This window comes from Pongo abelii, chromosome 1 (genome assembly GCF_028885655.2).
Source record: "Pongo abelii isolate AG06213 chromosome 1, NHGRI_mPonAbe1-v2.0_pri, whole genome shotgun sequence".
NCBI lineage: Eukaryota > Metazoa > Chordata > Mammalia > Primates > Hominidae > Pongo > Pongo abelii.
Window position 1 is genome coordinate 89,729,311 of NC_071985.2, and position 12,005 is coordinate 89,741,315.

The 12,005-nt window shown below is 43.0% G+C and overlaps 1 protein-coding gene across 2 annotated transcripts in view; it reads left to right on the forward strand.

Annotated features, from left to right (window-relative positions):
- The first annotated feature begins 241 nt into the window (after positions 1-241).
- The window catches only part of SLAMF1 (signaling lymphocytic activation molecule family member 1), a 38,957-nt gene continuing 27,193 nt past the window's right edge, over positions 242-12,005 (forward strand). Inside the window, exons 1-2 of one of the 2 annotated variants that reach the window (XM_002809913.6) lie at positions 242-597; positions 9,834-10,172. In XM_002809913.6, coding sequence (XP_002809959.3) covers positions 522-597; positions 9,834-10,172 — 415 coding nt within the window. In that variant the 5' untranslated portion in view covers positions 242-521. The remainder of the gene's footprint in view (positions 598-9,833; positions 10,173-12,005) is intronic. The other variant, XM_024253423.2, reaches the window with a different exon arrangement.

Here is a 12,005-nt window from a genome sequence, read left to right on the forward strand (position 1 = left end):
TTATGAAATAAAACAGAAGTAAGAGGTCTATTAGCTCATCAAAATGCAGTTATCTAAGTTCAGCTGTGAACTGCCAAATTTGAGGAGTGATCCGATGAAACATCTTTTCTTTGCAATCCAAGAAGACTTACCGGAGAGAACTGCTCAGAGAATCTGCAACATCCGGTTCCTGGAGACAGCTAAGGAAAGAAGCAGGGGCTCATGTTTCTGCCCAAAGCCGGGTTTTGGCTGAGGTGACTACACACCCCCTTTCCTGGCTCCCATAGGCCAAGTGCCTGGCTTCTTGAGAAGTCTGCTTCTTAAGAACAAAAAAGTGATTTAAAGCCTCATGGGAGATGAGCAATCCTCAAGACACAAGCAGAAAAAGTCCCAGTGATACAGGAAGCGGGTTCAGGAACCTGCTGGTTCCTGATACATAAATCAGACAGCCTCTGCTGCATGACACGAAGCTCGCTTCTGCCTGGTGTCTGTGAGCAGCTGCCAGGCTCTGGCCAGGATCCCTTCCTTCTCCTCACTGGCTGATGGATCCCAAGGGGCTCCTTTCCTTGACCTTCATGCTATTTCTCTCCCTGGCTTTTGGTGCAAGCTACGGAACAGGTGAGTGTTCATCTGCCTGATGGTTTGAGTCCCATGTTAGCTGGCAGGAATCAGCGTATCTTCGTGGATGGAGAGAAGGTGCAGGGCTGGGGATTGTGTTTGGTCACTCTTCCTTAGGGACTGGCTGTCAGTTTCAACTGCCTCTTTCAAAGAGGAAGGAACATTATAAGTTCCTGGGCCCTTGGGTTTCCAAGACTCAGCCCCAGCAACCCCAGTTTCCAAGGAAATGAGGAGCTCTAAGCCAAAGGCTCCAGTCACTCTTCTGACCAGTCTTAGGGTGACAGGCCCTGGTAGAAGTCCTGGTTGAGTGGTTGGTTTTACATGGGCATCTTCTGGCAAAGACCTAGCCTAGACTGAGCTGGATGGACTGAGCTCTGGGAGATGATTTGCCCTACATCCCTGCCCTGGGAGGGAATCCGTGCACATGCAGGCTGACAAACCAGGAGCATGGGTCGACAGAAAGCATTGGCTAGAGTGGGAAGAGAGAGTAGAAGTGAAAACTCCAGGCTTTTGGCTGAGAACCAGCAGTGGCCACAGTGCGGTCATACTGGTGTGTATTTTCTTGGAAGAGAAGGTCCAAGAAAGCAAGAGGGAAGAAGTTGGGATTTCTGAAGCCTAGGGCTGGTTACAGTATGTGGGAAATGCAAATTGGGAACCCTCAGAGAGTAGCTCCAGCAGGAAGGCCAGACAAGAGCTACCTTTGGATCTGGACTCTGTTCCTATCTTTCTGGCTATCTTCTTCCCAAGGCAGGCTATTGCTTTCTGTTTAGAAATATCAGGGCTATCAGAAAAGGTATTTGAGAAAGAAAAAGCCAAGCAAGAAGTGGACTTTGGACTGCCTGTGTGAGTGGGGTGAGAATCTCCTTCTGCTTATTTGTTTAGACTGTGGGAGGTAGCCTGGAGTAGAAGAGGTGGCATTATGGACACGGGGGGAAATCCTGAGGCCCAGGGTGTTTTAAGCTTGGGATTTTCAAGACCGCGAATCCAATATGGACTTTTCCAGGAAAAGCACTGTGATATGCCAGGAATGTGGGGGTGCTGCACAATGGATGTGTCTTTTACCAGACAGCCAGATGAACAGGGCTTGCTCAGCCCACTTTCTATTGGAATCTGCAGATCCATGGCTCGTACTTCCCAAGGTCTAGGAGAGGAAGAACTGAGCTCAGGGCTCACAAAACCAAATCGAGCCACTTTAAATGGTCACAGGGAAAGCCAAGCCTCCGTTGTTGCAACCAATTTGTGACTGCAACATTTTTGGAGCACCTCTTGGTGACTGTAAGGAGTGATGGTGCTGAACCGTGAACTGGACTTTTCCATTTCTGTGCTTGCTAGCCTCTTGGCCAGCCTGGCCCATAGCATCTTAGGCACTGCTGACCAATAGCTGGTCTTATGGAGGCTTTGGAAGTTGCCAGTCAGGGAGAAGCAACCCAGCCCCACAAGGCAAGTCTATCCAATGGGAGGGCTGCTCACTTCATTGCATGTTTTCTTCTTTGAATCTTCACAAAAGTTTTTCAGTGTTTTTATTTTTAAATACACATCCTTTTGTGAAGCCCCAATAAAACCCAGACAGAAATGCTTTGCAAATGGGGCAGGTTAGTCATGACAGATTTGCCCAAGCAAGAAGCTTGATTCTTGTAAAACCGGCATCCACTCCCATTCTCATTTCTACTCAGCTCAACTTCTAATTCCCAGTCAGAATTGTAAAAATCAAAAAGTCCACATGTTTCTTCCCCAAGTAAAGTGAATTTTTCATTTCCTCCAATGGATTTGTTTTAATAGACTTTATTTTTTACAGCAGTTTTAGGTTCACAGCAAAGTTGGGCAGAAAGAACAGAGATTTCCCATATGCCCTCTGCCCCATACATACATAGCCTCCCCTGTTATCAGTATCCCCCACCAGGATGGTACATTTGTTATAATTGATGACCTTACGTCAATGAGTTTTTTTATTCCTCCATGCAGGTCCTCCGCGCCCCCTTCACACACTTTGGGGGAAGGTGAGGGACAAGTGCATGGGTTCTAGACTTGGCCTAACCTTGCGTGTTCAGTGGCCCATTCTATCCCAAGATGTCAATCTAGGCACTTCTATTTCTCAAAAATGTTAATACTGTGATGTGATGCTGTCACTTTCACTGTCTCCCTCACTGGACTGGAAATCAGAGTATCAGGGCTAATTGGTTTTATCCATAGATTTGACTTTAAATGATCCCATTCAGCAACTATTAAGGACACATGATGTGGCAGCCACTGTGCAAGGGTGCGAAGTGTGGGGAAAACAAAATAAACAACAGCCACTGCCCAGCACCTGACACTGTGTCTGTACTGAGAGCCTGTCCACAAATGTTTGTTGAGTGAATAATATGAGTACATACTGCATACTTGCTATATACCAGGCACTGTTCTAAATGCTTTATGTTTGTCAGTCATTTCATTTTCACACCAACCCTATAAGATATGTATGTATTATTGGTGCCATTACAACTTTATAACTGAGGAAAGGGGCACAGAGTAGTTTAGCAATTTCTCTGCGCTCACATAGCCGCCTGACTCCAGAGGCCTCAATGAGCGAAATTGGACAAGCCTACGTTTGGGAAGTAGGGGTGGAGAGAATGCCAAAATTTGTATCCAGGTCCCATGGTAAAAATTAGAATGTGCTATCTGTAATTGAAAAATATGAGTTGAATTGAATTGGAATACATTGAAGTATAGAAATGTTCAAAAGGCGAGAGACTGACAAAAATCACAGAAGAACGTAGAGGGCATATAAGAAGTATTTGACCTGGAATTTGGAAAACGAAAACTTTTTTTCATCATGCAAATGTTCATTTAACTTTTTTTGTTAACTAGTTTGTTTATTGATTATCACATCTATAAAACATGTCATGTCTATGAAACTTCAACAGTACACAAGAGTATTTAGTGAAGACTAATCTCCCTTCCATACCTCATGCTGGAGGCAGCCACTGTGACCAGTTTCTTGTGTGTCTTTCCAAATGTATAGGTCTTCGTGTTTGATAGATCAGTAGGGTGACTATAGTTAACAATAATCTATTGTACCTATCAAAATAACTGGAAGAGAATAATTCAAATGTTCTTAGCATAAAGAAAAGAGAAATACTCAAGGTGATACATATCCCAATTACCCTGATTTGATCTTTATACAACATGTGAGTGTATCAGATAGCACATGTGCCCTGAAAATAAGTACATCTATTATGTATCAATTTTTTAACATGACAGAGAAGAAATCAGAGATAAAGAGGGTGGGGAAATAAAACTTCTCTGGACTTTTCAGTGTCCTGGTGAAGAACACTAGCTTCCTGACACTTTTTTATACCATGAGAATTAAATATGTAGTCATTTGTATAGGTAATTGCTCTGATCCAAACGAATAATAAAACTTTTCCCGAGAGGAGCAAATGGTTACAGCCTGAACAAGGTCCCTAGGTAGAGCGCCCAGGGTGCCATGAAGCCTGGAGTCACTATCTTCCTAAGCAGGCCAGCATAAGCTTGTGCCATCATTATGCAACATGCAAGAAGGCATGAGCCCCAGAACTTGGAGTCAAGTCCCAGGACTTGCCATAAAAGCCAAGACATGTAAGGGACTATCTGGCTCCTGGAGAGATTTATTTACCCATCAAAGTGTTGGAATAAGGAGCAGACCTTTAAGAAGGGGAGGGGGGATAGCTGCCTCCTTCCCCTTTTATAGGTAGGGAAAATAATTTGTCCTTGTTTCTTACCTATGGAGTGTCTGTTTACTCACATAGAATAATTGACCTTGCTCTTATCACATCATACTAGGGGGAAGGGGGGGCCAAAGCATTTACTATTTACTGTGAGTCATTTAATAAGAAATTTAACTCTAATCCAGTATATCTCATGTGCACATTTGGGATAAAGTTAATAAAAATGAATATTAAAAACTTAGCCCCAAATAAATAGGTCTGATGGGCTTGATTTTTATGGAACTTGAGAAGGAGTATTCTAGAAGGAGGCACAAATGCAGAGGTAAAGGGTTTCAAGTGTTCTTGGCAAGTTGTCTGTTGTACCTGAAACCTAGGGTTTATATTTAAGGCACTTCCATGTCCTCAGCTGGCAAGTGGGGAAAAGGGTCCCCACCACTTTCCTCCATAATATACCTCTTAGGGATATTATAAAGGCAAGTCAGAGTACATTCTGATTTTGGAGGGGGGAGAACTTGGACTCTGTGTTGTCATTTGCTCATTTTTCATTCATCCCATTCCGTTTTATTAATTCACTTGGGCAACAAGGATTTACTGAGCTCCTACTATGTCCCAGGTGGGTGTCAGGGATACTGTAGTGAATAAAACAGACACAGTCTCTACTCTTGGAAGCTTATAAGAGTAATGGATTACAGGCATTGAACCAGAGTTGAACACGTGATGAATGATATAAAGGAGTGCGTTCATTGTCCGTTGGAAGCCTGTGGCAGGAAAACCCAACCCAAGTCAGGAGTCAGGAAAGTCTTCCCTATGAAAGAGATGTCAAAATGGAGACCAGAAAGATGGAAGTTGTTAGCTAGGCAAATAAAAAGTGGTTATAGCCTCTAAGGCTAGGGAAGGTACATACTAATAGTCTAAGATAGAAAGACCCAGCAGTGCCAAATAATAAAAATAGGATTTTGACTGATGGGGATACAGTTTAAAAAGCAAACACAGACAAATTGTCTTTTCTTTCTGAGCCTAAATTTACCAAAAGAACTGTGGGGTCCATAAGTTCTGTTCCTTCTGTACCTGAAAGAATGCTGTAGCAAGGTGTTAAAAGCACATATGAAAGTATCAGGGCTAGGCAAAAAAATATAATACAATAAAACAAAAAGAGTTATCATTAGGTAGAAGCCCATCTTGTGAGCGGGTTGGCCAAATCCTATTAATAATTTTTGACCAAACTCCATAGGCCCATGTGAATCACTCATTTTTTGAAGTAGAATTACCCATGAAGGAAAGTGAGTTGGTGTTAACAGCTACAAATATTTCCTCCCAGACTCTTTTAGTAAATAAGGGCTGGCTGAATCACAGACACACTGGAAAACACTCATCAGGCAGCAGGATGTTTCAGGAGCAGGGACGCCACTCGAGGGGTTTTATGAACCACTTTAAAGCCCCCACTTATTTTTCCACCTTATGCTTATGTGAGGTTGATCTCAAGTACCCCCTCCAGACCCCAACACTCACACACTCAGGTGTTGCGTCATCATTCTTTATGTGGGTTGTGGGGTTTAAGGGTCTCTTCCTGATGAAGTTTTGGTTCCAATCCTCATGACTGAGTGTGCATAAACCACTCAGCCTCTCTCATCTACCCCTCCCTTTTCCTCTTCCTCTTTCTCCTTCTATTTTCTTTCTTTTATTTTTTCTTTGATTTTTTTTTTTTTTTTGGTTATTCTGTAACTCTCTTATATCCCTCTTTCTCCTTCCCCAACCAACTCCAAGTTCTGAAAGCAACCATGGCGCAGAGTGTGCAAGGTTAGGTGGGGAAGGGGTGCATGGGAGCCATTTTGGGGAGTGGTGGTGATGGGTTATGGCCTGAAAATGGGATTTTTTATTCTTTTTTTCTCCCTATCAAAGTTGGTCTTTAAAAATCAACACTATGCTAGCAATTTTTAACCTTGTTTTGAATCTCAGATCCCTTTAAGAGATGGTATTTATGGATGTGCTCCCAGAAAAATATGCATATGCTCATCTACACAACTTTTTATACAAAAGTCTGGAAGTTCATACTTGTACATATGGCTTTAAATTTTTTCTCATTTCTTTATACACAGAAGTTTAGGTTCAGGATTCAAGAAGTTACTCTCTTAGGTACTGTGCCTACAATTCAGGTATGTGGCCACCAAAGGGGTCACATTATCCAGACAGTCAGGCATCCATAAGTGTGGTGGAAGAAAATCCAACATATTCCCAGTATATTAATGTAAAAACAACCACCACCACCAAAATAACTATAATGTTCCTCATGTCATCAAGCAGCAGCGGAGAACACTCTGTTTTAAGCTTAATATATTAGCAATATTTTAAAAGACAAATGCCTAATTGCCTTTCTCACTTTTCCTCAACAATTATGAATTTCAATCACTCCAATCCAGATTTTAGCCTAGATAGACTTCTTTTTCTTCTTCCCCAATCACTGAATCTCTAGTCTACTATTAGCTGAGCCCTTTACTGAACAACATGGGGATTTCGGGGTATTTTGGTAACAAGAATATTTGGGCCAGTGTGTCCAATTTTCCAATAGCTCATCTTAGCCACAAGTCAGTTGTGAAACAGTCTCTTCTAGGTAGCTGCATTACTTAAGCTGATGGTTCTATTTTACTCTCTGACTTTCTTATCAGCTAGAACAATCTATGCTCTCTTTGAGTCATGGGCTCCTTCTTTTATGAACACTAGCTTATGGTTAAGTTCAGATATATATATGTATATATATATGACAAACCTAAATAAGAGGCTTTGGTCAGGTATTATGGTTTTCAGCATTCATAAATTGAACAGATATTTATTAAATGCCTCCCATGTGCTAAGCACATAGCACCTGTTGGTAGGTCTTGGGGTCAAAATAGTGAACAAAATGAAGTTCTTCCTCTTGAGACTTTTGCATTCTAGTGGGAGAGACAAAAATAAAACAAACAAATACACAGTATAATATAATGCAGTGATAAGTGCAGAAAGAAACACAAAGCTATTTTAGATTAGATGGTCAGAGGAGGCTTCTTGGAGGAGAAACTGTTTTGAGCAGATACCTAAAATAAAGTGAAAGAATGAGCTATCCAGGTATGGAAGGGAAGAAATTCTTCAGAGACAGGAACAGCAAAAGCAAACGTTCTGAGACAGGAATGTTCTTGGTGGGTTTAAGAAACAGCCAGGAGCCAGTGTGGCCGTAGCACAGTGAGCAAAGAGGAGAGCAGGAAATGGAGTTGGGACAGTGCCAAGGACTGGGTATGCAGGGCCTTTGAAGCCATATCAATAATGGACTATGGTTTTATTCTATCGGTGCTAGAAAGCCATAGAAATTTAAAAGCAGGAGAGAGACAAAATAGGACATGGTTTTTAAAGATGATTCTATCCATTGTATGAATCCAGGGAGATCAGCTGGAAGAACACAGCAGTACCCAGGCCTGGGATGATGGTGGTGGAAATGCAGGAGGTGCAAAGGGTTCAGATACCAGACATATTTTGAAGTCAGAGCCAGGAGGATTTGCTGTTAAAATGAGTGTGGAGTATGGCTGGGCACAGTGGCTCATGCCTGTAATCCCAGCACTTTGGGAGGCCGAGGCGGGCAGATCACTTGAGGTCATGAGTTCGAAACCAGCCTGGCCAACATGGTGAAACCCCGTCTTTACTAAGAATACAAAAAATTAGCTGGGCATGGTGGCAGGCACCTGTAATCCCAGCTACCCAGGAGGCTGAGGCAGGAGACTTGCTTGAGCCCGGGAGGCAGAGGTTGCAGTGAGCCGAGATCGCAATATTGTACTCCAGCCTGGGCGACAGCACAAGACTCCGTCTCACAGAAAAAAAAAAAAAAGTCGAGTTTGGAGTATGCGAGAAAGAAAGGAATCAAGGATGTTTCCAATGTTTTGGCCTGACAAATTGGCTGAATTATAATGTTTGCAGAAGGTGTTCTGGAACCAAGAGTTTGTTTGCTAAGTTTGAAATGCCCTTTAGACCTCCAAGTCCTGTCTTGTGTAGGCAGTTGGGAGTGCAGTGAAGGGTTTGGTTGGGAGATATAACCCTGTAGCATCCCAGAAATATGTCAGACTGTGCAATTGGGTGAGAAACTGGACGAGTGTGGATGAGAATGAGAACTCTGAGTACTGAGATGCTCCAGTATTTAGAGGTCCAGAAGAGCAGAAGGCTTCTGCCAAGAAAACTGAGCAGAGGCAACCTATAGGATAGGAGAAAAACCGGGAGAGTATGTTGTTCCCTGAGCCAAATGATGACAGCGTTTGACGGAGGGATGGATGAACTATGTCAAGTACTCTTGAGAAAGCAAGTAAGATAAGAACTTTGACTTGGCTTAGTGGAGTAGACAGTGACCTTGACAAAGGTGGTTCCAGCGAGCAGTAGGGAAGAACACCTGTTTATAGTGGGTCCAAGGAAAAATGGGTCTGGAAATGGGAAAAGAAACTATAAACACACATTAAAGCACTTTGCTGTAAAGGAAAACAGAGAAATGGAGAGGTAGCTGGGGATGGACCTGGGATCTGGGGAGATAGTTTTAATATAAGGAAACTACAAGTTTATATGTTGTGTATTGATGGAAATAATCTAGTAAAAAAAACCTGATAATGTGAGGGACAGAGGCAATTGCCGAAACAAAGCCTTGAAGTAGGTGAGTGCTCCGTGGAGGAAGAGGCTCGACTTAAGTGGGAATGTAGACCATCCATCCAGGTAGGTAGGTTGATTTAGCGGTGGTAATAAATGGAAGTTCTCTTTTCGTTTCTTCTATTTTATATTTCAGTGAAACAAAAAGCAAAGTCGTCACATGAGAGAGGAGGGGGAAAGGCAGGTTGTGGGTTTGAGGAGAGAGGAGGTGTGAAATAATCAGCAGCAGGAACCCTTATAGTGGTTTGAAAGGCTCTTGGTATTTTTTTTTTTAACTTTGTTGTTGGCTCAGCTTTTTTGGAAAAGAGAAATAAAGTAATATCTCACTGTTGACATTATTAACTATCTCAGGGTGTTTTGGAGAGAGAGGATTCCACAGTTTGAACACTGGGCTTATCCCTTCCTGACTCCACATTCCTCAGATTTTTCTGTTTTCCTCATGATCTGAAATGGTTCCTGGGCTCATGAGCTCAGAATCACTTTCATTTGCTCTCCATCCTTCATCCTGTATATTCAATGGTGGAAAAAACCCTGGTAGAGGAATTAACAGACCTGAATTCTAGTCCTGACTCTGCCACTTACTAGTTAGGGAAGCCATTTAACTTCTCTGTGCTTTTTGGATGCCTGAACCATAAATCTGAGTTGATAAAGACCCAGTACTCCAGTTAGTCTATACAACTCTATCCTAAGTAATTTGAAGATTTCTATAGACAGTTTTGAAATATTGAGAATATAGTGGGGATCCTCATGGAAGTTCTTATAGACCACGAAGGACTTGGCAACCCCAGGGATAGCCAAAGAGGAAGAGGGAGAGCCTCCAGTCTGTCCTTCCTGATCCGCTGACACGATGTTGTCTAAAGGCCTTAATAATGAGGGACTCTCGTCTCCTCCCTACCACAGGTGGGCGCATGATGAACTGCCCGAAGATTCTCCGGCAGTTGGGAAGCAAAGTGCTGCTGCCCCTGACATATGAAAGGATAAATAAGAGCATGAACAAAAGCATCCACATTGTCGTCACAATGGCAAAATCACTGGAGAACAGTGTCGAGAACAAAATAGTGTCTCTTGATCCATCTGAAGCAGGCCCTCCACGTTACCTAGGAGATCGCTACAAGTTTTATCTGGAGAATCTCACCCTGGGGATCCAGGAAAGCAGGAAGGAGGATGAGGGATGGTACTTTATGACCCTGGAGAAAAATGTTTCAGTTCAGCGCTTTTGCCTGCAGTTGAGGCTTTATGGTAATAATGGCAGCTTCCCCAGTCCACACTAAAGGGCCAAGGTGCTCCTTTGACCAAGAATTTAGGTCTCTCTTAAAAGCAAAGGGTATTCAGAATTGGAAGTAACTAGAATGATCTTCTAGTTTGGGGGTATTTAAACCTGCTGCATGGAAGACGTTTTAAAGGTTGACATGTTTTTTTTCCAAATTGCATATTGATGGTAGCTGATTAAGCATTAGTTACTCTTACTCCCATTTCCCAAAGGAAAGGGGCCCAGCTCCCTGTGGGCTGGAGGGCCGATAGCCCCAAGGATCTTGGTTTACAAGTAATATTTTATTTGAAAATAGGATTTTTTTCTAGTTAAAAATGTTGAATACCACAGATCAAACCCAGTCTCTCCTACATGAGGACAGTGAAATCTAACCAGAAGCGGTTAGCATATTTACACACATTTGTGTAAGTGTTTCACTGCACTGGGGGTTCTGGATAAAGACGGCTAAAATTCAGCCCACACACCACTTGTTAAGCCCTGCATTCTGGCACCAGACCATACCTACCTGGCGGAAGAAGTGCCTTTTGGCATTTAAACAAAGGCTTTGGTTATAAAGTCTTTTAGTTGCTGTACTTAAACTAGGAACCAAGTCCACCTGAATCCAAGACCAGTGCTTTTTTGAGCCTCTTTAACTACCAGTCCTTCTTGAGTGCATCCAGGGATTGTGTCTCTTAGGCCCAGAGGCTGATCTGAATTCCCAGGGATCCTGATAGCCACATGGGGCTTCCCTGCTTCTTCAAAATGACTTCCTTATCTCTGGGGATGGGACAGGAATTCCCACCTAACCAGTATTTCTTTGAAATTCTCAAATATCTAGAGGGAAGGCAGAAATACTCTCACCAATCCTCTCTCACCCCAGCATTCCCTTTCCTTCAAACAGTGCCTGCGGAATTCCCATGGCCCTCCCCCAGATACCTGAGAGTCATTTCCAGCAGTGGCTCCAGGGCAAGATTGCCATGAGCATGGAGGCTGCACATGATGCATTTTCCAAAATGGTGTGGATGCCAGACATTCCGTTCTTTGGTTCCTATGTTTCCTGTTTTTGTCACATCTTGTGATCAAATTCTTACTTTGGAAAATGTGATCTCTGCAACCATGGCATTCTTCTCAAGCCAAAGGAAGAGTTTGGATTTTGAAGTCAGACAGACCTAGGTTCAGATCTTAACTTGGCCACTTAGAAGCTGTGAGATGTAAGACATTCCACCTCCCTGGGACTTGGCTTTCTCATCTATAAAATGGGGAATAATTACAACTAGAGTTATAATTGTTGAGAAGATTAAAAAAGATGATGAGGCCGGGCACGGTGGCTCACGCCTGTAATCCCAGCACTTTGGGAGGCCAAGGTGGGCGGATCACAAGGTCAGGAGATCAAGACCATCCTGGCTGTTGTGGTGAAACCCCGTCTCTACTAAAAATACAAAAAAAAAAAAAAAAAAATTAGCTCAGCATGGTGGCGGGTGCCTGTAGTCCCAGCTACTTGGGAGGCTGAGGCAGGAGAATGGCGTGAACCCAGGAGGCAGAGCTTGCAGTGAGCTGAGATTGCGCCACTGCACTCCAGCTTAGGTGACAGAGCGAGACTCTGTCTCAAAAAAAAAAAAAAAAAAAAAAAAGATGAATGTGAAACACCAGCACTGTGCTTGTCCTATAATAGTTGCTAAATAAGCACGACTTTACCTTTTATGTGGCCTATTTCATGGCCTTAGAGTGGGATAGATTGATGAGGCCTATGGTTATAATTGAGGGCCTATCACTATCTCAGACACACAAAAGCACTTGCTACACACCCACCCACTCACTCACCC